General features: G+C 36.2%; 1 protein-coding gene across 7 annotated transcripts in view; it reads right to left on the reverse strand.

The window, feature by feature from the left end:
• Positions 1-27,729, reverse strand: part of SEC24B (SEC24 homolog B, COPII coat complex component) — a 115,377-nt gene that overhangs the window by 63,273 nt on the left and 24,375 nt on the right. For 4 of the 7 annotated variants that reach the window (XM_032254787.1, XM_032254789.1, XM_032254788.1 and 1 more), the window contains exons 2-4: positions 21,842-22,585; positions 12,034-12,201; positions 4,487-4,591 (exon numbers count right to left, since the gene is read on the reverse strand). In XM_032254787.1, coding sequence (XP_032110678.1) covers positions 4,487-4,591; positions 12,034-12,201; positions 21,842-22,585 — 1,017 coding nt within the window. The remainder of the gene's footprint in view (positions 1-4,486; positions 4,592-12,033; positions 12,202-21,841; positions 22,586-27,729) is intronic. The other 3 variants (XM_032254790.1, XM_032254791.1, XM_032254793.1) reach the window with 2 other exon arrangements.

Here is a 27,729-nt window from a genome sequence, read left to right on the forward strand (position 1 = left end):
TTTTAAAACTTAAGCTGTTCTCTCTCTCTAAAAGACAAGCAACATAGGTCAACAAAAGCAATATACTTACTAGTATTGCTAAACTTGAAATTAACTGGATAATTTGAGATTTCCTCAAAACTTGCACAAAACATGAAAAGGCTGTAACTGAAATCCATGTCCACTACCTACCAGTTGAGGGAAAATGAACACCTGACATCTCTGAGTTGCTCCTCATTAGTAACAACACATTTCATAATAACACCTACTACACAGGGCTACTATTACGACTTAACAGATATCACATGTATAACAGATATTAGCAAGAGGCTCAGGAAATGTTCTTCGTGTTCTCTTTCCTCTGTCTCCAAACAGTGCTACAGAGGGGGAAAAAACAAAACAAGACAAATACCGCTCGGTAGGTTTTTCCAATTGTTTTTTTCTCAGCTTTCGACCAAACTTTTCTCAACACTTAACACTGGAACCCAATAAATTCTAATTCTCAAACCTGCTGGTTGATTTTTCATCACTGTTCAATAAATTTTTTTCAAAGTTGGAGAACAATCCTACATAAATAAACACACAAAAATCTCACAAGTAAAGGGAATAAATACCACTTGAAATGCTTAAGAAGTAGAGCATTCCAAATCAATACTTTATTAAGACACTTAACATGTAATCCCCATACCAATTTCAGTCACTTTCTTTTACCTCTGTACATATGAAAAAATTATTGTAACTGGGTAGGGTTTAAAAAAATAAAATTAAAATTCCTTCTAAAGCTAGACTTTCTTCCCTTTCTCCCAGCACTGAGAATATTTCTTTAATTTGCAACCAACAAAAACACCATTTTAAAAAACCATGAATAGAGAACACCAAGATTCTAGTAAAAATGTCAATAATATAGTCTTACTTTGTGGAACAGAAAAAAGACAGGAGTAAGATAACATGTACGTTTAACACTGTAGTGACTACTGTCATGTGCCCTTTCCACCTACTCCAGTGGTTTATAGTCTCTCACTAGACAGGAAGACACCTTCTTTTTCATACTCTTCTGCAGAGGGACCTCCATTTGAATCCCTATTCTGCCTTCTGACCAGTTGTGATCACAGACAAATGCTACTTAACATGTTCAGGCTGCAGTTAATTCATCTATAAAACAGAGTTGATTATTTCTACCTTGCAGAATTGTTGAGAAGAACAGACAAGAACACAACCTCAATGCTGGTAAAGACAGCTAATCTTTCTGAATGTTTAACATTTGCCACATACTTTTCTAAGTATTTTCCAAACAGTATCTTCAATCCTTAAAACAACTATAGTATATGAAATTGTTACTATGATTATCACAAAGCTAGAAGGTGACAAAGTCGGGATGTGAATATAGAAAAACTGACACAAAAACCAAGGGAGACATACTAGCTCCAAACTGCTATTACCAGTGTTCAGTAAGTGCTAAAAATGTTAGGTATTATTAAAATCCAACTGCCTTAAGGGCTCACATCTATAATCCCAGTACTTTGGGAGGCTGAGGCGGGTGGATCACGAGGTCAGGAGATCAAGATCATTCTGGCCAACATGGTGAAACATCGTCTCTACTAAAAATAAAAAATTAGCTGGGCATGGCGGCACGTGCCTGCAGTCCTAGCTACTCGGGAGACTGAGACAACAGAATTGCTTGAACCCAGGATGTGGAGGCTGCAGTGAGCCAAGATTGTGCCACTGCACTCCAGCCTGGGCGACAGAGCAAGACTCCATCTCAAAAAAAAAAAGAAATCCAAATGCCTTAAGAATTTACGAATTTTTAATCTATAATATACTCAAGAAAAACAATAAACAAATAAGACATTAGAAAAAAGCTATAAATGCTTAATCTTTTTTTTTTCCTTTGAGACGGAGTCTTGCTCTGTCACCCAGGCTAGAGGGCAGTGGCACAATCTCAGCTCACTGCAGCCTCGGCCTCCCAGGTTCTCCTGCCTCAGCCTCAAAAGTAGCTGGGACTATAGGCGTGTGCCACCACGCCCAGCTAATTTTTGTAGTTTTAGTAGAGATAGAGTTTCACCGTGTTGGCCAGGCTGTTTCTCAAATCCCTGACCTCAGGTGATCTACCCTCCTCGGCCTCCCAAAGTGCTCAGATTATAGGCGTGAGCCACTGCACCTAGCTGCTCAATCTTTTTGATCTCTCTCTCTCTTTTCTTTTTTGAAGAACAGAACACTTACATAATTTCAAAGAATCTCCCCATAAATTACTTATTAATTTCAACAAGGAAAAGTAGTAACTCTATAGTGGAGAAATCTGGCAGATACCACCTTATTCAAATCGTAAAACTTAACCTCATCAATATGAGAACAAACTTGACATCATGTGCCTCAAGGAGGATGCACTGAGAACACAACGTGGCTTTAGTAGTGATTCTCTGAAGAGTGTATGATCTGAATCTAATCAAAAGGAAACTTCAGGTAAGCCCACACTGGGGAACATTTTACAAAATAACTGGTTTGTACTCTTTGAAAATATTAAGGCAAAGAAAGAGAAAGGCTAATGAACTGCTGCAGAGTGAAGAACTCTAAATAACATGACAACAAAATTCAATGCATGGTCTAGATGATCCTGGACCATGAAAACAGCTATAAAAGATCCACGTGAGACAACTGAGATTTGACAATGAACTGTGTTATAAGATATTACTGCATCAACGTTCAATTTCTTGATAACTGTATTTTGGTTATATAAGGCATTGACCTTATGGTTAGGAAACATACAACAAAGTATTAGAAGTAAAGTTCATGATGTCTCCAATTTACTTGCAAATGGTATAAAAAAATATATTGATAAAGAGAATTATAAAGCAAGTGTGGAAAAAATGGTTTATCTGGGTAAAAAGTACATGAGAGTTTCTTTTACACTTCTGTGAGTTTGAAATTTTGTTAAAATATAAAATTACAAAAAAAAAAATTTCAGAAACATAGATGGGGATTTACATATTTAGAGTAAGAAAAATTATTTCCCACCTGGCACCCCTAATTTTATCCCCTAAAGTCACATATAATGATTTGAATATTTTTAAATGTACAGGAAATAGAAATTTGTGGTTAAAATGACTGTAGAACATATCTTCCCATTTAGAACAGGAGAATCATGGTCACATAGATTAACTTGAAAGATCATCACTTATTGGTCCAATCTTAAACTATAGGTTGAGCATCCCTAATCTGAAAATCCAAAATCTTAAATGCTCCAAAATCCAAAATTTTATGAGGGCTGACATAATGCCACAAGTGGAAAATTCCACACCTTACATGACAAGTCATGGGAAAAACTGTTTGATGTACAAAATTATTAAAAATATTGTACAAGCCTGACGAGGTAGCTCATGCCTGTAATCCCAGCACTTTGGGAGGTTGAGGTGGGCAGATGGCCTGAGTGCAGCAGGAGTTCGAGACCAGCTTGGGCAACATGGTGAAACCCCATCTCTAAAAAAAAAAATACAAAAATTAGCTGTGCATGGTGGCCTGTAGTCCCAGCTACATGTGAGTTGAGACAGGAGGATGGTGTGAGCCCGGGAGGCTGAGGTTGCAGTGAGCCATGATTGTGCCACTGCACTCCAGGCTGGGTGACAGAGTGAGACTCTGTCTCAAAAATAAAACACAAAACAAAAAACATATATAGTACAAAATCACTTTGAGTTTATGTGTATAAGTGTATGTGAAACATAAATGAATTTCATATTTAGACTTGAGTCCTATCCTCAGGCTATCTCACTATGTATATGCAAATATTCTGAAATCTGAAAAAATCTCAAATTTGAAACACTTCTCACCCCAAGCCTTTCAGATAAGGGATATTCAACCTGTATTAGAATTAATGGAGGAACTGAACTGCTTAATTTTTAGCAGTATTCTACCTATCAAAGGCAGAAAAAGATATTAAACAGTTGGCAACACATAACCATACACACAACTTCTTCAACTAGCAAGATATGTACTACTACTTCATGAAGCAGGAAAATAACTACAAATTCTGGGCCTTCTGAATACATGACAAGGAGAGCCAAAAGGACATCACTGAAACACTGTCCTATTTCTCTGTCCCTATTATAAAATCCACATGGCTTATTTTGATTAGACTAAAGTAGCATGCAAAGCAGAAAATGAAGCATTATTCCTAAAATGATGCTAGAGCAATCATCAGCCAAAAGCGTCAGTCAGGACTCATTCTATTGCATGTGACATGGGAGGAAATGCATTTCTGAAGGAAGAATGCACTCTACTATCATGAAAGAGGTATTCTGATTCTATTATTTACAATATGGCAAAGATGTCTAAAGAAGAAAAAACAAAGCAAACAAACACCTCACTTTATGTGACACAACCTTCTATGATGCAAACCTCATAAGTTCATCATGCTAAATCTTCAAAGACTCTTTTTTAAAAGGCTAAGACTGTGGAAATAAAAAGAAAGTTTGAGCAGGAAAAGATCAAGAACTGGTGTAAAGCTAAAGCAGACCTGCTTCCTCATCCTCCTCCTCCTCTTCCTCATCATCGGAAGTTGATGACAAGGGAGTTGGTGCGGAGCTAGCTTGGTTATTAACATATTCACCATACTGCATGCCTGTAAAGTGGAAAGCACAAACATAAGAGTCAAACCAACAGGAAAGATGAGAAACAAAATTTTGACATTGCATTAAAAGTGAGAAAGAACTCTGACATTCCAAAGAACATCCCAACATGCATATTAATATTAGCAAATTTATTATCAAAACTAGAACCATTAGAAAATCTCTGCAAAGCAGTTTAGTAAAAGCAGCTTTAATATGAACTGGCTTACGTGTGAAAAGGTATATATCATGTATTGTACATTACATTGTTAGTATTTAGGAAGCTGAAATAATATTCTCTGAAAGGTTTACTGAGCTCTATATACATTTATCTTCTTTGACCTTAGGGCCCTTATATATTTCCTTTGGGATTCTGCATTTTTGGTGGGCAGTTGATCATTTATAGTGAACTTCTTTTGTACAGCATACAAAACACATACTTGGTACCTTCCTTCTGCTAATGTCACCTTGACGGCAACTCAGTTCCCATAACGGAAAAAGAATGACTGTCAAAGAAAAAAACTGTATTCAGTATAGCTCTCCGCTAACAGTGGATACTCTGGGAGTGGGGTGGGGGGGGGGGCAAGGGGGTTGCAGGACTTACTGTGACCCTACAAGTGTGACAATTACAAAAATCTTAATTTTTTGAGACAGCCAGCCATGTCGGTATCATCTTGTTGCCTACATGTGAGTCTGAGGCAAGTGAATAAGACTGGTCCTGTGTGAAATATACCAACAGAAGGCAGATTCTGCAGAAAAGGGCACAATGAACTGGTATTGGTGACTGTATACACTTCTCTTTAAAAAAAAGTAATTGGGTATTTCTATTATTTGATCTGGCAGAATCAGGACTTTAAAATTTAACATCTATACAATTTTTAAGAGAGAAAATAAAAATAATCTTAAAAATGAAAACACGTCATAAATAAGAATAAACATCCTTGTATGGAAAATCTCATAGCTCTACTTTGAAAAAAAGAAAAAAGAAAGCTCAGAAACATAGTGGGGATTTTCAAGAACACTTCCTAATAAGGGGGGGTACAATGAAGCCCTGACTCACCAAAATCACATGGTAGTGCTTTAATGGTCTCTTTATTTTTTTTCAGGTGACTAACATACTTGATTAGCATGGATAAACAACTGATTTCTAGAGTGAGAAAAAAGCTATTAAAGAAAAAAATTAAGAGTTTAGAAGCAAAGGTTAAACTGTAGATGAATGAAGCTTTGATCTTTAAACTATGACTAAAATGTTATGGAAAAATCTGCTAGCTTTGCTGAAACATTTTTGATATCAGTATAATAGTATCACAAATTCATGTGAGAAAATAAAAATCAATGTAAAATAGGTTCAGGTAATACAAGAAACCAACTTAATATCTTGAAAAAACAAATTCGGAGTGGCATGTTCCTCTGACAAAAGCCCAATTAAAATGAAAATTTGATCCAAGCACAATAGCTCATGTCTATAAACCCAGCACTTTGGGAGACTCAGGCAGGAATATCACTTGAAGTCTGGAGTTCAAGATCAGCCTGGGCAACATAGTGAGACCCCATTTCTGTAAAAAGTAAATGGTGCCCTGCTCTAGATTGGGTACAGCACATACAGACTGACAAACAGGGAGCTATAGTCAGAAAGGGGTTGATAGCCAAGTCATCTATTCTAGCATAAGTGAATGACTATAAGAGCTTCCTGAAGTGCCTCTAATTCAGATTCTCTTTAAGTGCCAGAATGTAGGTATGAGATACATAGATCAACTACACAAGGTGGTAAAATATGACATCCTTTCCAGAGCTCAGCCTGAAACCCATTGTAGAAATGTATGTACATGGAGTAGCTACCTCTACCACCACCATCACCACCACAAATGTTACATCATAATTTATTCTACCTTAACCAGGGCTTCCAAGGTATAAATCTACTAAAACAAGAAACATGAAACACTTTATAGAATCTAACATGAGGTAGCACTGTTATTCAAAGGGCTCCATATCTTAGAAAGAACATTTAGTTTAAATTACCTGCCATTAAAGTACCTTCAGGCAAAACTTTCCAGGGGACCATATCCTTGGGGCTGCTTAATATTCTTCAGTGTTCCCTAGATACAGCTATACTAGGAATAAATCAAACTAATATTAAGAGAACAAATCTCCTGTAGAGATTAGCTTTTTTTAAATTCAGGAGTTCAGACTTTTGAGTAACTGCTCGCTTTCCTAAACTAGAAAGTAAATACTAAAGACTTTTCCAGGGTCCCCACAAAAGAATGATTTTAAGGGAATCAGTTTTCAGATATAAATTCCCATAAGTGCTCTCTTTCCTCAAACTTATCCACCTAACAAAGTGCCTGTGTTAATGACAACCTTTCTTTTACTTTACAAAGGGAACACATGGCCTTAGCTTATCCTCATTCTTACCATGATACGCTGCTCTAATGTATACAAGTCTCTCATTATACAGTACACAGTAAGAAATACCAAACAGAGAAGCAGCATGACATTATGGATAAAGATGGGGACTCTGGGTTCAACTTCAGGTTCTATCACTTACTACTAGTACGTCCTTGGGCAAGTTACTAACCTCTGTTCTTCATTTATATTATCTATAAAATGGGGTAACACTTCAAATGGTTGTGGTAAGGATTAAATGAGTTAATATATTTCACATGCTTAGAATGGTGCATGACATACACCAAATGTGAAATAAAGCTATATCACTAACTTTAAAAACATATTTTTGTGTATATTTAAATTATTTTCAGCTATTCTTTTTAGGGCACATGATTAGTGAGAAAAAAAAGAACCTCTCACTGACCTGACTAGCACACTCAGTCCTGCTATTTATTTATTTATAAGACAGTTTCACTCTGTTGCCCAGGCTGGAGTACAGTGGCAGGATCTCAGCTCACTGAAACCTCTGCTTCCCGAGTGCAAGCAATTTTTCTGCCTCAGCCTCTTAAGTAGCTGGGATTACAGGCCAGCTAATTTTTTTGTATTTTTAGTAGAAATGGGGTTTCACGATATTGTCCAGGCTGGTCTCCAACTCCTGAATGATCCACCTACCTTGGCCTCTCAAAATGCTGAGATTACAGGCATGAGCCACCATGCCCGGTCGTAATTATTTTAAAACCAAATGGAATATTTTCTAGAACTACCAAGTGTTGTTAAGATATACTCACTAAAACTCACAGATAAAAAATTCTGTGATTTCTTTCAGAGTCAATGTGAGATGTATAAGAAAATATTTTACAACATTAAGATAAAATATAATATAGTCAATTCTTAATGTTTATATTTTATAAAATATTTAACACTTTCCATATCCTTTTAACAAAAAAGTATCTACCAACAAGTGAATCAACTAGTACTTAGCAGTATATGCTTTGAGACGTTTTGAGGAGCGCTTTTGCCAATTACGTTACATGGAGACATCATCCATAAAATAAATGGCCTTTATCACAGCTTGACGTTTTTGATACAATCACATTTACAGGGTATGGTAGTCAGGCACAGTGGCTCACACCTGTAATTTCAGCACTTGGGAGGCCAAGGCGGGAGAATCACTTGAGCCTTGGAATTCAAGACCAGCCTGGGCAACACAGTAAGCAACACAGTAAGATCTCATCTCTACAAATAACTTTTTAAAAAAATTAGGTGTGGTGGTGTGTGCCTGTGGCCCTAGCTACTCAGGAGGCTGAGAAGGGAATATCAGGGGCTCAAGGGTCAATGCTGCAGTGAGCTGAGATCTTGCCACTGTACTCTGGCCCGGGCAACAGAGCAAGACCCTGTCTCTAAATAAATGAATAATAATAATAAATAAAGGGTGTGGTAAGATATATTGGCCATGGTTGAGGGAAATTCAAAATATTTTGAGTAACTGCTGATAAGAGTAAAACAAATACTGAATTTGAAGGCAAAAGGTATGCACTGGGCCTGGGTACCTATCCTACTGATTCTGTAGGTCTTTAGGTAAGACATGTAACCTTTCTAAACTTCAATTTCCTCTCTTATAAAAGGAAGCAAAGATACGATATGCTTGTTCCATGTGATGAGAAAGTAAGATAGAAAAAGTTAAAGGAATTTGCAAATTACAAACTGCTATATGAAATAATAATGTTAACAACTATCTACCACCTGGAAAATAAAATCTAAGAAACAATAGTTTCTGACATGTAACTCAGAAGATTAAAAAGAGTCAAAGCAAAATAAAGCAAAAGTACGATACTGCTTTAGTAGAACTCTTCCAATATAATTCTACTCTACTTTATGTGAACAATGTTTCTCTGCAATTATATGTATGAAAATAAAAACTGGGAATGAAACTGATCTGAACACTATCATATTCTAACAATGAATCATATGCTACTCAGATACAAAGCTATAGTGGGGAGAGGAGACAGCCCATTCATTTCACTGAAAGATGTATTTCCAATAAAACATACTTTAAATAAACACAAAAATTCATGATGTTTATGTTGTTTTGACCAATTTTATACAAGCAGTAAAAGTTGTAATGAATGGCCGGGGACAGTGGCTCACACCTGTAATCCCAGCACTTTGGGAGGCATAGGCAGGAGGATCACTTGAGGCCAGGAGTTTGAGACCAGCCTGGTCAAGATGGTGAAACCCCATTTCTACTAAAAATATAAAAATTAGCTAGGCATGTTGGCGCACACATTTAATCCCAACTACTCAGGAGGCTGAGACATGAGAATCTCTTGAACCTGGGAGGCAGAGGTTGCAGGGACCCAAGATCATGCCACTGTACTCCAGCGTGGGTGACAGGGCAAGTCTGTCTCAAAAAAAAAAAAATAAAAACAAAAAAGAGAGAGAGAGAAAAAAAAAAGTTATAATGATTGATGCCTTAATTCAAAGGAAAAAAAATACTATTCAGAGACTTATAGATAATAAATTTTAACATTTCAATTTATATATTATTGTCATGTAATAGCACAGTAGAGTGATAAAAGAATTTCTACCTTAAAAATATATTACGTTATTATATTAAGGAAAGGGGATATGCCTTCAAAGAGAAAAAAGAAAAATGTAAACTTTCCAAATGCCAAAGAAGGACTACTTGTGTTTTTTGGAAAAGGTTGATGGTAGGTATCGTTCCAAAGGATACATTTGAAAGACTAATATAACATCTCTGTTTTAAAAGTCAGACAGCATATGTAATATGTTAAAAATTACATAACTACAAGTAAATTTTTGATGAAAAATTTTAGGTATCAACCTAAAAAATGTTCAAGTAGGTAGTTTAAATTTTTCATGAAAAATTTTAGATATCAATCTAAAATATATTCAAGTAGGTAGTTTATTAAAAAAAAATATAGGGGCTAGTCAAACAAAAATTTGATGTCTCTCCTAAAAATAGGTAAAAAGTGCTTAGCCTTGGGAGAACAACTAAGCAAAGGTGTCTCTGCAGCTGGAAGAAAAAAAGCTAATTTCTTTTTAAGTATTACCACTTTAGTAGGTCCTATCAGGCCCACAGTAAACCCTATGCAGATGACATACTGCACAATTCCAAGAGGCTCCATTCATGCAATGACAATTTGCACCACCATATGCGGTAGCCCAGATCTATCCAAAGACAAAGAAGTAACTAAGAGGCCATTCTCCTACTTATGAAAAAGGAACAATAAAAACAATTCAGATGTCTCTAGTATGATCTTTCTGTTACTTAAGCAAGGAACTTATCTTAGATAAGTTACTTAAGTTATCTTAGATAAGTTACTTAAGCAAGGAACTTATCTTAGATAAATCAGGAGTTTGTCAACAGCCAATGACAACAAAAATTTGGCCTTATTTTATAGAAAGAATACAAGACAGACAGATCTGAGTTAAAAATCTTTTGCTTTGCTACTCATTAACTTGCGCAAGACTCATTAGTCTTGGGCAAGTTACATAGCCTCTGTTAATCTCACTTTTCTCATCTGTAAAAAAGGAAGAATATCTATGTCACAGGATTAATATGTGAATTAATGAGATATAAAATATCTGGTATATTGTATATACAATAAATGGCAGCTTATTCTACTTTCAAAATATATTTTAATAGAAAAAGAAGAAACGTAATTGTTAAGTGGGCAAACCGTTTACAAAAGAATATTTATAAAAAGATGGTAGGATGGTATTCAAAGTAAGATGGTCAAAAAGAAAATATGACAGGAAGAAAGAAATCAGCAGGGGCAATGTAAAAGGTCAAAAAAAAAAAAAAAAGCCAAATATTTAAGAAGTGGAAGGCAGTCATCAATGTAGAAGAAAAACAAGAAAATACACCATTCATTTAGTTAGGGCTTTGATCTATCCTAAAAGCTTTTTTGATTTGTGATAAGCAAAACTACTACTGGCTCTTCACTTTGAAGGCAAATACTTTTAAAAACTGAATTCTATTTCCAGTATACCCACTGGTTTGTTGAGAATCAACAGACACTCTTTGGTGCTGCAGTTCCTTTTCCTAAAAAACCAAGTAAAAAAATGTATAATGTATCATCTGATCAATTGATAGAAAGGTCTCTGTTGACCACATAGACACTCAACAGATATAAGCAATGAGATCACCCAAGGAATTTATCATGCTTTTTCCCTTTTCTCAGTTTTGGACTATAAGAAGGTTCTTTATACTCAAGGTTAGGAGCTGTCACTACACAGTGAGTATAGTTCCTAAAATAATACAATGGTTGCTGTGGAAATACAAACTATAGATTCTTCAAAAAAATTCAATCATCTCTGATCAAATGAAAAATGCCACATATTAATCTAAAACATCACTACTTTGGAATTTTAGCCAGACAGGAGAATAAAAAAAAAAAAAAAAAAAAAAACTGCCAAAAGAAACAACGTGGGGAAGCAGGATCAAAACAACACATTTTATTACCCTTTACTTACTTAACACATGGAGAATGTTAAACAAACAGTAAATCATATAGTTCATCAATGATGCAAGAGTATGGGTTACAATTTCATTTTCACCTCCCTTCATTTGCAAAATTGTGTCAAAGCTTATTTTCTATCATCAGTAACAAAAAGCACAGAAATAATCAAATAGGATATGGAGAGTCACTAAATAATTAAGTCTTGGCTATTTTATCCTGAAAGAAACTATACTACCTTTAAAAAATAGGAAATAAATGTTCCATGACAGAAGGATAAAATAATAAACCATTAAACATTGACACAATGAGTAATTAGCCATAGAAAAAGCTATAAAGACACAAAAGATATATGAAGGACTATGTGTAATTTAATAAACAGAAACACAAAATACAAAATGGTACGTAATTATGTAAAACATATACGAGACACAGTAAGTTAATATTCTAAAAGTTGTTTGGATTGAGATTATAATTTTTTTCATATCTTCTATAAATTAGGATCCTACTGTTTAACTTTTTAAAATCAGCTATTCCAATACGTACGTGTGTCTGTGTGTGCATACAATAATAAATATCTCAAATACCTTTCTGTTGTAATAGCTCTGATGGCTGTGTAACTGAGGTCACAGGCTCAACTGGGTGATTTGCAGTGGGAGGTGTTCTTGTTGATGAGGATCCTGATAAAACAGTGGAAACTACTGGGCTGGACTTGGGAGACTGAACATTTTGCATAACTGGACAGGATAAAGAATCTGCAATTGAAGACAAGAAACTATTTCATCCACAGAAACTTGAAATATATTTAAATAATAGATATTACTATATAATGTATGTAATATATAACTATGTATTACAATTATATATAATAATATATATAACACTAACAAAATACAGTTTATCTGAAGTTCTTGTAGAAACTTCAATAGCATCACATTTACCTAGTACATCTAGAAAAGAAGGTGGTCCAAATGATTTTTTAAAAACTGAAAAATTACTCATCAAATGTTTTAATAAATTTTATTGACAATTTTCCTAAAATATTTCACAATCTTCCTTACCTTCTTAAACAAAATGAACTCAAACAACTTTTACTTACTAATGATCTCTACGAACACTAATTATTGTACAGATTATTTGTACTATGCAATGGTGACTCAGGTAAGGAGACGAATAGAGGTTTCTGACTCTGCAATAATGTGGTCTCTGAATTCCATAAACACTTCCAGTATCAGTTCAGATCTCGTTTTGCACTATAAACTGCCACTTCTCATTTGCTGTTTCTAAACAGATGCCTTATTTCACATGTAACTAAATAAGGGCCTAACCATAACGTGAGGTTGAACTTCTGGAATAAAGTGCACATGGCTCATCATGGGTCTTTGTGATAGCTCAAAATACCAAATGTCTCCTCGAAGGCAAAATCGTCCCTGGTTGAGAAACAATGGGTAAGTTATTGAAGATAATCTTCCAGTTTATCCAACCAAGAGATAACTGAAAAACCTATGGTAAAAGACTAGCGGTGAGCAGTCACTATATACTGAATAAATCTACACACATATACCTGCACATATATGTATGTGTCTTTATGTATGGTGTGTGTGTATACATAAGTAAACAATCTTAGTTCTGGAACTAAAACAAATAGTAATATGGTGACAAAACAAAATGTGTTATATATCCTAAACAGTGTAACAACAACATAAACAGGTATGAGGAACACGGAAAGAAGGCAGAAGGTAGTCTAAATATGTTGACTGCTTCATCATTTTTAGTAGGAAGAGAAACTGTCATTGTGGAAGACTGAAAACATCATCACAGTATTTTACAGTTCCTTTCATTAATATGGACTCTATTTTACTACCCTTTGAACGGGAGCAAGCTGTGACTGACTTTAATCAACAGAATGTGGCAGAAATAAAAGCATACAAGTCCCAGACCTCAAGTCTTAAGGAGCACCACAGCTTATGCCTTTCCCCTATGAAATGCTGCGTGGATTATCATATAGAGAAGCGGTCTAGCCACGTGGAGAAAGACCTAGGCACACCAGTAAAGTGTCTGCACCTGCTGCTAGACATGTGAGTGAAGCCATCTTAGAATCTTCTAGTCCTGCAAATCTCCAGCTAAATGAATTCACATGAACGAGTTCAAGAAAAACCAGCAGAACTACCCAGCAAACTCATAAAACCAAGAAAAATAATAAATCATTGTTATTTTAAACCAGCAATAACTGACATTATCACTAAAACTACCAACATAAAACAGTGATTAAAAATATTCAACGGTATACAAATAAAAACTGAGAAAGATATATTTATTTAAAATTAGGGTCGGGTGTGGTTGCTCATGCCTACAATCCCAGCACTTTAGGAGGCCAAGGTGGGCAGACTGCTTGAGCCCAGGAGTTTGAGACCAGCCTAGGCAACATGGTGAAACCTCATCTCTACCAAAAAATACAAAAATTAGCCAGGCATGGTGGTGCGCCCCTGTAGTCCCCAGCTACTCATGAGACCGAGGTGGGAGGATGGCTTGAGCCCAGGAGGAGGAGGTTGCAGTGAGCCAAGGTCATGCCACTGCATGTCACTGCACTCCAACCTGAGTGAAAGCAGGGGACCCTGTCTCAAAAATATAAAATCAATCATATCAGGTGTATGTGTATATATATGTATGTATCAATACACATGAATATATATAAAGCATAATAAATACCCATGAACTCAGCACCCAATTTTGAAAATAAAACATTTCTAATATTGCTGAAGCTCTCAATATGCTCCTCACAGAAAGCATTCCCCTGCCCCTCCTGAATCATGTTTATTATTCTCTTGTTTTTGTTTTCAAATAGCTTACCACACATATATGCATCCCTAGATATTATTTTTGCTTGTTTTGTAAACTTTATAACAATAACATACTGCAGGTATTCTTCCACGTTTCTTGTGCTACATTCCTGGGATTCACTCATGTTAAGAGTATAGCTCTATTTCATTTTCACTGCGTTCAGAAGTCCAATAGAAGAATATAATTTATTTATTCATTCTGCTATTATGCTATTTATGTTATTTCCAATTTTTTGTTTTCACAAACAGTGTAGCTATGAATACTCATGCAATTGTCCCTGGCATAGATATTCAAGTTTCTCTAGGGCAGAGCTTCTCCACATATATGCCACAGCTCAAATATTTGGAGGTGTGCAGCAAGGGATATTGAATCCCTCAGCCCTGGGGACAGCCCTGTAGGAAATGAGGTCTTTGGCCTACAGGGCAGACTAGTCTCTTTGTCCGGTATCTTAAAAAAAAATACTATTTGCCATAAGAGGCATCCATCTAAAACAGGAAGTGGTGCTGCTTATGGCCTATTCCAAATGTAGCCTACAAACTAGCAACACCTCATGTGGAAGATTGTTACAAAGTAGAATCTTAGGCTAAGCCATAAAAGACCCGGTGAATTAGAACCTACATTTAAACAAGATCCCAGGTGACACATATGCATAGTTTGATGAAGACTTCTCTAGAGCATATAGAAGAGGGATAGCTGTGTTGTGGAGTATGGTTATTTTCAATCCACCAATGCCAAATTTTCCTAAAATACAAATGAACATACTCTCCCACCAAGAGTGTCTAAGAGTTTCCTGTTACTCCATGTCCTCACCATTCTTGGTATTGTTAGACTTTCTATTTTTTACCCATCTGATACTAGGTATAAGAAGATATCCCATTCTAGTTTTAGTTTGCTTTTCACTGTTTATTAATGAGATTGAGTACGTTTTCATTTCATCTTCTGTGCAATGCCTATTCAATTACTTTTCTTCTGGTTTTTGGTCTTTTCCTTATTAATTTCTATGTAGCACTGTGTATTCTGGGTAAATACTGTAAGTATATATATTTTTTTCCCAGTTCACAGCTTGCGTTTTGATCTTCTTCATGTTGTCTTTCAATAAAGAAAAGTTTTAAATTAGAAATGAGTTACCATGTGTATCCTTTATGGCTAGCATTATGTGCACTGTCCTTAAAAATGTCTTCCCTACTCCAAGGTTCTAGAGATAGTCTATATTTTCTCTGAAAAGTTTTAAAGTTTTGCCTTTTTGCATTTACACATTTACTTAACCTGCAATTAGTTTTATACATGGAGACTTTATCCTTCAGATTAAAGCTAAAGTATTACTTCTTTAGGGAAGACTTCCCCTAGGCGTCATGACTAACAGGCTAAATGCACCTAAAGTAATGCTCCCAAGTACTGTACACCTTTGCGTCATGATACTTAAACAATAGGAATTTTACATTCGTTTGTGTTTATTTGGATGTTTGCTTCTCTAAATGAATTGCAAACTTTATAAGGACAGCATTAAGTGTTTTTACTCACTATTTCATCTCCCAACACTAGAACAACTTGTGGAACACACAGCTGGCTTTCAAGTATTTGTTGGAAGAATGGAGATAAGGTCTACCAACATTAAGGACTAGAGAAGAATGCCAACCAAGAAGCTGCTCTTTTCACAAAGGGAATTTGACAAAAGAAACAACACATAAAACTGGAACTATGCAAAATGCATTGCTGCACTGTTTAGTTTCTGAGTTGTGATTCCTGAGAAGAAAATTATGATTCAAGAATATATTCTGTTTTTGATAATTAAGGTAGTTCCTCAGTTAATTTTTTACTTTTACCCCTGGGGTCAAGTGATCCTTCCGCCGTGGCCTCCCAAAGTGCTGGGATTATAGGCTGAGCCACAATGTCCAGCCTTTAGTTAGTTCTCAGTAACTCCTTAGTTCCCTGTTAGTTACTTAGAATTCACTTCCTCATGCATAACACATATGAGGATTAGGTATGTAGACAGCCTCTGAAAAGAATACTCCTTTATTAATATAATCCTATAAAAGTAAGCCCTATCTTAATCAATTGTGCATAAGATTTTTTTTTTTTTTAAATCCCATTTTTTGAGGAAAAAACTCTCAACCTTTCCACGGTGTCTGATATTTTTTTTTTTTTCCCAGTTTTATGTTTTTTTTTTTTTTTTGAGATGGAGTTGACCTCGTGTTGCCCAGGCTGGAGTGCAATGGCACGATCTCGGCTAACTGCAACCTCCGCCTCCCGGGGTCAAGTGATTCTCCTGCCTCAGCCTCCCCAGTAGCTGGGATTACAGGCATGTGCCACCATACCCAGCTAATTTTTTGAATTTTTAGTAGAGATGGGGTTCCCCTATGTAGGTCAGGCTGGTCTCAAACTCCTGACCTCACCTCAGGTGATCCCCCCCCGCCCTCAGCCTCCCAAAGTGTTGGAATTATAGGTGTGAGCCACCACGCTGGGTGCATGAAATTCCTTAGGAACTAGGAGAGATTAAATAAATTCTCAGTTAATAGTACCACCACCCATTCAAGTTATTCAAGCTAGAAATTTTAAATCACCTTGTATTCTTTTTCCTTCATAAACTGTATCAACAAATCCTTGAAGTTATCTCTCTCATCTGTCTTCTGTGTAAATGAATCCAGCCTAAGTTTTCATCCTTCACCTAGATAACTGCAGTAATTCCTTTCTAGCTGGTTTTCCTGTTCTAGGTTCTTCCTCCTCCAGTTATCTACTACACTATTAACAGAAGAAAGTTCTGAAACACAAATCTGATAGTGCCATCGCCTTGCTTATAAATTTTTAATGGCTGCTGATTACATATCGGACAAGGCATATGTCCTTCATTAATTCTTCTCACCTATCCAAATGCCACAGTCCAGGAGAAATTGAGGTTGATATTCTGGAGAAAGGATAACTGTTAAAGCCAAAATCTGAAGTCAATGAACACAAAGATGGGTATCTCATCATCTGAGCTTGGAGGAGAACATGTAGAAAAATTTACAAGTAGTGGGCACAAAGTTGAAAAAAGATGATAAGGTTCAAGAGTATCTTTAGAAAAACTGAAGGAGTAAGAATGTGAGGGAGTAAAATTACGCTATTCCCATAACTCTGCAATCACACAAGTTTCTAAAACTAATCTCTTGTACTTCACTACTTGTATTTTGTATGAGCACTTTATTTTTCCAATGCAGTTGTCTAATTTATTTCTTATTTATATTTCTATGTCCAAACAATCATGTCCTACAAGGTATTTGCTTTTGCTTTTCTTCAGGCACATTATCACCCAGAGATGACAGATACAATATTAACTTATTGGTGCCTGTATCTTAGTGTCATGTGTGTAGTGGGCTTTTATTCAAGAATTATATACCACTTCTCGGCCTTTGGCTAAGACCAAGTGTGAAGAATTATATAAATGCTTATTATTTTTACTCAAGTAGCTTTTTAATTGCTTTTATATAAAATTGTGCATTACAAAACAGCATTAATCAGGCACTACTATTTTATAATATGCTATCAAGATGTGGTTTTTATTAAAAAATATTCAAAATAATTCATTTTAATCAAAATAATTTTTCTGTCAAAATTCTACATTTTGGCAACAAGACTTATCTTGCTAATTTTTAAAATTATGTGCTTTTTAAAACAAAGAGATACTGAAGACAAATGAAGAAAATGATTTTAAATTAATCTATATAGTTTTGGTACTCATCTTGCTGTCAAAAATGGGCATCTTTACATCCCCAAGTCATACCCAGGCAACTTCACCTCAAACTAAAAAAGAGCTTCTGTACTTATTATCTATTACAATTCTATACTAAATAACTTGACTATACTAGAGATTCACCTACTGTGATAGTTTAAAACGTTTTCAGTGGCCTAATGAAATGACACCTTTTAAACACTAGCCAAAAGTGCAACCTAAGTTAACAACTAATGTAGCACTCAAAACACACATACTTGGAGTGGACTTTTTTTTTTTTTTTTTGAGACAGAGTCTCACTCTGTCCCCCAAGCTGGAGTGCAATGGCGTGGTCTCAGCTCACTGCAACCTCTGCCTCCTGGGTTCAGGTGATTCTCCTGCCTCAGCCTCTCAAGTAGCTGGGACCATAAGTGTGTGCCACCATACCTGGCTCCAGCAAATTTTTGTATTTTTAGTAGAAACGGGGTTTCACTATGTTGGCCAGGTTGGTCTTGAACTCCTGACCTCATGATACACCCACCTTGGCCTCCCAAAGTGCTGGGATTACAGGCCTGAGCCACTGTGCCCGGCCTGGAGTGAACTTTTTAATAAAATAATTGAAGTTTTAACACTGAATTATAATGTACTAATATGCTTTTCTAAAATAAAGCAAATGAGATAATATTTAAAGGTCCCCTTCAGTCTATGTTTTGAATATGAATTCATTAACTGCCTTAAAATAGCAGTATATTTCCATCTATCATCATATTTTTGATAGTCACTTAACTTAGGTTATGCTTTTGCATCTCCAACTCTACAAAATGACTGAAGACTTTTAGTATATCTGACAATGAAGTTGGTATAATCAAGTATTTAAAAAGGTAACCGTTCTGTCAATTATTCAAAGACTGAATTTCACACAAAACTATGTTTAAGGCCGGGCGCGGTGGCTCAAGCCTGTAATCCCAGCACTTTGGGAGGCCGAGGCGGGTGGATCACGAGGTCAAGAGATCGAGACCATCCTGGTCAACACGGTGAAACCCTGTCTCTACTAAAAATACAAAAAAAATTAGCTGGGCATGGTGGCGCGTGCCTGTAATCCCAGCTACTCAGGAGGCTGAGGCAGGAGAATTGCCTGAACCCAGGAGGCGGAGGTTGTGGTGAGCCGAGATCGCGCCATTGCACTCCAGCCTGGGTAACAAGAGCGAAACTCCCTCTCAAAAAAAAAAAAAAAAAAAAAAAAAAAAAAAACCTATGTTTAATACCTAAGATTCTCATTTTAAGGTGAAAATATAATTTGAATGTCAAAAGCAATTATGTTGCCTGCCTTTCTAGAACATTAAACTCAATATTCCCATATCCTGTACCTAGTACAAGGTACTTTTACCTAGGCTCCCCAAGACACTTCAACAAACTCACAGGTTTCCAAGGAATATTTTAAATTGTCAAGAAAAAGTGGTATGTGTCAAATACCTTATGAACTACTACTAAGTTACATGGGGCACTTGAAAAAATATTGAAATATATCAACTGAGAAAGTCTGGCAACTTTGGCAATGTGTAATTTTAAAGTAGATTTTTAAAGCAACCTCTATTTCTTTTGAAATGGTAAAGCACGTGTGTCATATTTACCTGAGATATATTTGTCAACCTCTGAAATTCAAGTCAAAAGTAATTTACCAATCTAAAGGCAGGAAAAAACTCCACTTCTGAACACAGATTAAATTCTAAAATATATTCATTATGGCACTCACAATATAGTACTAAGATTAAAAGAATGAAAATATATCCCGCCTCTCTGCCTACAGGGCCCATTGGAGCAGTTATTCAAACAGAATAGTTTTGTAATTTATTCTTCCCCTTTATTTAGTATCTTTTAATTGATAGGCCTTTCCCAATTACTTGTTCTGTTCATTAGCCAAGTGACCCACATCTCAATATTAATTGGTTCCATCCAGGGTGCTATTCCTACCTTAGGACTAATACAGGAATTACTTGTATTTCATTTGTCATGAAAGTCACAAAACCCTTAAATTGAAAGGACGTTAGGATAAGTGGATCTGCAAAAGGAATGCTGAAAGCAGAGAGGAAAACAGACTTGCTAGAAGACAGAAAACCCTGGCTCTGAGCAAGACAGAAGAAACTGACCTCCAGGCCAAGATTCAATTTGGATAGCCTTCTTCATTTGTAAAACAAAAGGATTACAGTAAAATTTAGATCTGTTTCACAGCATCACTTAAGATCTAGTTAGAAATAGACTCTCAAGAGTACCCTGGAGATTCTATTCTAGCTCAGTAAATTGTAGCTGAAATCACAATCTGTGCAAGTGATTCTGGTAGACAGCCAGATTTGGGAACTGTGACAGACACTTTCAGTTGACTCACCCAAGTCAGTGCTAACTCCCTTTTTTCTTGCTTGCCTCTACTATGGATGCTAAAAAAAAGGCTCAATATTCATTTTCCAGCCTTCCCTGAAGCTAGGAATGGTCTTTTAAACAGCTATGGCAAATGATCTGTAAAATGAAGTCTGTCAATGCCACTATCCAGTCCCTTCTCCTCTCCTTTCTTCCTGCTTTTAATTCTGACTTAATGTCTAAAGGTACAGAAGTATCTTGTTTCTACAACCTAGATGCTAAGAGTGGCAGAGCAGAAAGAGAAAAAAGGATACCAAGAACACCTGGATCCACTGCATCCACCTAGACTAGCGATTTGAGGAAAATACCCCCTTTTTTGTTTAAACTACTATTAGTTGCTTGTAGCTGAAAGCATTTCTAAACAACATAGCAATGAAAGAGGAGATGATCTCAAAGGTACAACTCAGATCTAATATTAAAGTTCTAATTTTAAATAATTTAATTGTCCAGAGAAGGATACCTTTCTACATCTTTGATGCATGGCTACCCAGACAATGATACAAAATGTAAAGACACCATTTCGAAAGTTACCACAGTTTTGCCAATTCCCATTTTTTACATAGATTTTCATTCGGTTCAAGAGGACATTCTGTTAAATCCAAGTTCGCAAACTGAATTAAAATGAGTATATCTTATGGCAACACTACACTTATCCTATGGAAACACTGCACGTAGTCTCAGCTACTCGTGGGGCTGAGATGGGAGAATCGCTTGAGCCCAGCAGGACGAGGCTGCCGTGAGCCAAGATCATCCCCAGCCTGGGTTATGAAAAAGTGAGACCATGTCTCAAAAAAAAAAAAAAAAAAAAAAAAAAAAAAAGCTACACCTTACATACATTTTAAATGAACAAATTTAACAATGCCCTTGTAGTTTCAGAAGGTCAGAAAGGCTAAATACCAGGGTATTCTTCATGCATCTTCCTTTCCCGTCCCCATCTTTCAGCCTAACTTGCTAATCTGAAAATGAGAAACACTGTTTACATGCAGGAAAAATACCTTCTGCAGGAGTCGCTAACAGGGCTAACTTGAGGAAACCAGTGCACTGCAGCAAGTCATCCTTTTTTCTAAGTTCGGCTCTGGCTAAAAAAACAACTGTCCCAAGGTTGAACTAGCATAAAAGAGAAAATAATAGCCAACATATCCTCAAAATAGACCCTTCCATTTTGCCCTGTATCTAATTCACATTAAAGACAACAACTGCAGATATACAAAGTATGTCAGTAAATACTGACCGATCATGTCAAGGAACCAAGCTAGACAACGCAGATGGCTGGGTGGCTAATTGGGAATGGATGAGAAGAAAGGGTTCAAAGAGATGCTGCAAAAAACACAATAAATTGAGCAAACTTCCAATTTTTCTATTAGGCAATACCACCTTTAATCATCATGTAAATAATAACTTGATTGGGAATGCACTGATTATCAAACATGTTTTGGTTAACTTTTCATTTAACCTACCAGTAACTGTTGGGTTGTTGTTCACTATAGCCAGAGATCCTGTGTGGTTTCGGATGAGATTGTCTTGAGTCGATGGAAGGCCTGGAGCTGACCACGTTAGAGTACTGTATCCTGAAAGACTTTGCTGCTGGTGGTGCTGTTGTGATGGTGGAGGTGGAAGTGGTGATGGATGGCTGACAGCTGTATTTTGACCAGAGAATGAATTATCTTTAACTGGCCTAACAGTTGGAGCATTCTGTGAGGTAAACATTTGCCCATATGTATCACCAGCAGGCAGAGAGGGATATGAAACACTAGGATACGCAGTATTAGAAACAGTTGACATAGCATAATGACCACAAGTAGAGGGAAATCCCTGAGAAGCAACAGAAGTATTGGCAGAGTACATGGCTGGACTATTGTAGTGATTCACAAAAGAGGAGTATGGTTGGGAGGCACTCGTATGCAAATGGGATGCTGATGATGCAGCACCTTGAAAAGATCCTGGAGTGGATCCCACAATATGAGGGGCAGGAGGACCCCTGCTGTACATCTGCTGTGCTCCTGGCTGTTGGTTCGCTGTGCTAGGAGTCACATTTTGTGTTGGTACTGTATAGAGAGCAGAGTAGTAATCACCACACTGGGTATCCAACGGTAATGAGATCATTTTCCCAGGTCCTTGAGAGTAATGTCCTGAGGGAGCAATATAGTTTTGATGATGCAATCCATATCCAGATGGAACCTGCATTTGATTCTGGGCTGGACCTGAAAAAGAAAAGCAAATATTTACAGGGACTGGTAAAGAGATAACTAATTTTTAAACATAGTCCCCATTTAAATGTTGACCCAATTAACTTTCTTTTCCATAATCCCAACTTATCACAAAAGATATACACTGTTATAGACCCATTATGGTAGCCAGCATCCAACATGTCCCCAATGATCCCTACCTCCTGTCATTCATACCCTTGTGTAGTTCTCCCTCCCAGTGTACCAGGACTGGTTTGTATGAACAATAGCATACGGCAGAGGTGATGACATGTCTCTCAGATCACTCAGTCTGAAAGAAGCAAGCTCCAAGCTGTGAACAGCCCTATAAAGAAGCCCATGCAGTGACGAACTTAACTCTGGCCAATAGCCAAAGATAAACTAAGATCTGCCAACCACCACGACTGAGCTTTCAGGCAGTTCCTTCAAACTCAGTAGAGCCTTGAGATTCAACTATAGACTAGCTAACAGCGTATCTCATGAGAGACCCTCAACCAGAACCAACTAGCTAGGCTGCTCCTTTATGTTCCTGAGAAACTGTGAAATAAATTGTTGTTTTAAGTTGTTAAGTTTTGGGGTATTTTGTTATACAGCTATCAAACTAACATACGTAGCCTGGAAGAAGTTTAAACTTTTTTTTTGAGACAGGGTTTCACTCTGAAACCCAGGCTAGAGTGCAGTGGCACGATCACGGTTCACTACAGCCTTGTTTTCCTAGGCTCAGGCAATCTTTTCACCTCAGCCTCCCAAGTAACTGGGATTACAGGCATGCACCATGGTGACCAACTAATTTTTACTTACTTATTTTCTACAGATACGGGCTTTCACTGTATTGCCCAGGCTGGTCTCCCATACACCATTGCCCAGCTAATGTTTTATTTTTTGTAGACGCAGGGTCTCACTGTGTGCCCTGGCTGGTCTTAAACTCCTGGACTCAAGTGATCCTCCTCCTTCAACCTCTCAAAATGCTGGGATTATAGGCTTGAGCCCCTGTACACAGTCAAAACCTTTTTAGGTTTTTTTTTTTTTCCTAACTATAAAAGTAACAATATAACCACTGTAGAAAAAAATTCAAACAATGAAGAATATAAAGTAAAAATCTCTGCCTAGTAGCTTATATCCTATTTCTGAGATATAGTTACAGTTAATAGTTATGTATCCTTTGTATACATATGCGTGCCACCGGGCTGGCTAATTTCTGTATTTTTAGTAGAGAGGGGGTTTCACCAGGTTGTTTAGGCTGGTCTCAAACTCCTGACCTTGTGATCAGCACACCTCGGCCTCCCAAAGTGCTGGGATTACAGGCGTGAGCCATCATGCCCAGCGGCAAATATCTCCTAAAAAGGTAACCAATTTATACCTCCCATCAATAATGCTTTAGATCACCTCATTGTCCCAACACTGAGTCTATTTCATTCTTTTACAATCTGAAAAGTGAGAAACATTTTAGTTTACAGTAGTTAACTTTCAATGATGCTGAGACTCTCATTTGGGTCTTTCTCTGCTGTTTGCTTTTCTTCTACAGCATTGTGATTTCCTTAGTAATTTTTAACTGTTCTCACAGAGTAGAAAATTAGCCTAATGTTATGTGCTGTAAGTATTATCCCCAGGTTAATGTTATGTTTTAACTTTGTTCATGGTATCTTTTGCTATGGTTTCTTGATCATTACATTGTAAAATTCTTTTTTATGCTTGACAGATTTTTAAATCATACTTAGTAGAGGTTTCTCCATTTCAAGATTATAAAACCAAACAACCATGTTTTATTCTAATGTTTTATACTTTCATTTTTATATATTTATATATTTGATAATAATGGCATGTATTTATTTTATACCAACAAAACATTAATCCTAATATTAATCTTAATGTTATTAAATAATTACATTATATGCCACTCACTGTTCTAAATGCTTAACATATATTAACTTCTTTAATCCCCTAAAGCAAATAGTATTATACCCATTTATCAGTAAGTTAAATGAGGCACAAAAGTTAATATGTTTAACACAGTTACATGCTTAGGAACTAACTGGGCTGGAATCTGGCTCAAGTTCATGCTCTTAACCAATTATCTGTTGCCACTCACTACAAATGGCTAATTGTCCCAACAATGACATTCTAGTCTTAGTTTTGTTTACTTTTCTATGGGTTTTGGGCAAATCTTAATTACCTTGGAATCTAGTTTTTCTGCCTTGTGGAAGGAAACAGGTACCGGTGCCATTATCTCAAATGAAAGGATAATGTAACAGAAAACTAACAAGCCGTTTTAACTCCACTGACACAAATACACAAAGGAAGTGCACTATACTCTTTGACATAATAATGTATTAAAATATTTGTTTATAAAAGAGGTAAGAATGAAGTATACATTTTCTAATTGTTTTAATTTTTACTAAATAATGCAATGGAATCTTCATTTCTCGTCATGTAATTATATTCCATAGCCATCATAAAGATAACTTACGGCCGGGCGTGGTGGCTCAAGCCTGTAATCCCAGCACTTTGGGAGGCCGAGGCGGGTAGATCACGAGGTCAAGAGATCGAGACCATCCTGGTCAACATGGTGAAACCCTGTCTCTACTAAAAATACAAAAAATTAGCTGGGCATGGTGGCGCGTGCCTGTAATCCCAGCTACTCAGGAGGCTGAGGCAGGAGAATTGCCTGAACCCAGGAGGCGGAGGTTGCGGTGAGCCGAGATCGCGCCATTGCACTCCAGCCTGGGTAACACGAGTGAAACTCCGTCTCAAAAAAAAAAAAAAAAAGATAACTTACACAGTCAAGCTGCAAGGGAAAAATATCATCTACGCTCCTCCTATAATTCCAAGAAGTATACAGAGAACCAAAATACTGATAACACTATTTTACCAGGTGTACAGTTTACTTTTCTTACAGATTATTTTACATGGTCATAATCCATCTGAATTTATTTACTTAAGGAAATGAAGTCTATTAGAAATCTTTCATGAACATGACAAAAGTAAAATGTTGTCCTCCTTTCTCCTATTTATACGCATTAAAAGATGGATGTGCTACCTTTCACTATAGTGTCAGAAAACTCTCCACTAGTAGAATTTATCAATGAAGAGCCAAGTTAGATTTAGAGAAATCTGTTTAAATATCTACACACTTAATGATTGATTTGGCATATCCATGCTACATGATCTGAAAAGAAAGAAATAATCATTATGTACCAACCATTCAAATAACATTCTTTTAAAAATAACAAGAATGTTCTATCTGCTGAAATTTATCAAAAGTTACTCACCAGAATAAGTCTATTTATTTTCTAGCCTATCAAAGAAAGATACTTATTCTGGGAAAACATGGTGGCGGGACTATCTAACATAACTAAGTATATGTGGATGCTTACCATTCCTTACTTTACATCAAGATCTAAATGTTACAAATGCATAAAAAAAGTATCTGAAAGTAATTAAAATTAATAAAAAGAGATAAATGTATATCATTTTTAACATGTATTCAGTATTTTAAAATTACTGAGATATTTTGCTTTTTTTTATTTTTTGTACAATTTCTTTTATTTATTGATTGATTTTTTAAAGACGGGGTTTCACCATGTTGGTCAGGCTGATCATGAATTCCCGACCTCAGGTGATCTGCCCGACTTGGCCTCCAACCGCCTGTCTTGGCCTCCAAAGTGCTTGGATTACAGGCATGAGCCACCACACCCGGCCTTTTTGTACTATTTCTTTAAAAATCATTGCGTATTTTACACTTAGAGTACTTCTCAATCTGATCAACCATATGTCAAGTACTCAATCAACAGCCAGGTAGAGCTACCACCACTGACCACCACACTGGACAGTGAAAGTCTACAGCATATATGTCTATGATTCCAGTTGTTTCTGCCTCTCATGACAGATTAAATTTTCAGCCCTCAGTAGTTTCTCCCCTTATTCTTTTCTAGTGTATCTGCTTCAATTTCTTTCCATATTTTATTTAAGCTCTATGGCTTCCAAATATTGTATTCCAAGAAAGAACTATTTTTCTAAGAGTAGAGCAACACAGTGATTATGCACATATATACCCATATTATGTTTAACTTATCTGAAGACAAAACTCCTGTAATCATTCACCTGTGATCTTTCTGGGAATTCAAAATCATTCTGTAGCATGTATGAAAAGACTGCTGTTATTTTAATACTTCTAAAATAGAGATAAATGTTGTAGAGGAGAAAAGAAATTTGTTACGCATATAGTCAAACTTCTGAAAAATAACTTTCTTATCACAAATGTGACAGTCATTGTTAAAAAAAAAAAAAAGAGAAAGTGATCAAATAAAAATCATCTGTAATCTTCCTGAGATAACCTCTGTTAACATTCCGATGTATATCCACCAAGAATTTTTTTTCATGTGTATGTATAATTTAGTCAAGCAAAAGTTGGATTATAATGTACCTTTTTAAATGATTTCTTCATTTAGCATGATTTGAATATCTTCCCATAATTTTTAATGTTTGAATAATATTCCATTACATAAATGTACCATATTTTAATCAATTTTCTATTTGCCATTTAGGTTTTCAATTTTCTAACATAAACCACATGATAATTAATAGATCTGCAGATAAATTTTTGTGCTCATTCACTTTACTAAAAATAACTTCCTATCAGTTGCAATTGTTGGGTCAAGTCCCTAGATGGCAGTTTAACTGTGCAGAAATGGGAGATGTCAAGATGCCCAGCAAAAAGGGAGGTAGTGAACAAAATTAAAATGGGCCCAGAAGCTAAATTTGGCAAAGACTTCAAAGTCTTTATAAATATATTCCAAAAACGAAAAGAAAATATATTCTAAAAACTGGGGGGAAATGTTTCCAGTTGAATGAACAGAGGAGGGATATTATGACAAATGAAAAGTGTTTAAAAAATTAAAATATTCGGCCGGGTATGGTGGTTCATGCTTGTAATCCCAGCACTTTGGGAGGCCGAGGCGGGTGGATCATGAGGTCAGGAGATCGAGGCCATCCTGGCCAAAATGGTGAAACCCTGTCTCTAAGCTTTAAAAAAAAAAAAAAAAAAAATTAAAATATTCAAAATAAAACAAATAAATATGCTAAATGGTCTCTACAGCATGGCAGAAAACTCAATGATCCTTGATGGAGTTGATCAACTTTGA

Source organism: Sapajus apella, unplaced genomic scaffold, assembly GCF_009761245.1.
Source record: "Sapajus apella isolate SASKATOON/1434 unplaced genomic scaffold, GSC_monkey_1.0 scaffold87, whole genome shotgun sequence".
Lineage (NCBI taxonomy): Eukaryota > Metazoa > Chordata > Mammalia > Primates > Cebidae > Sapajus > Sapajus apella.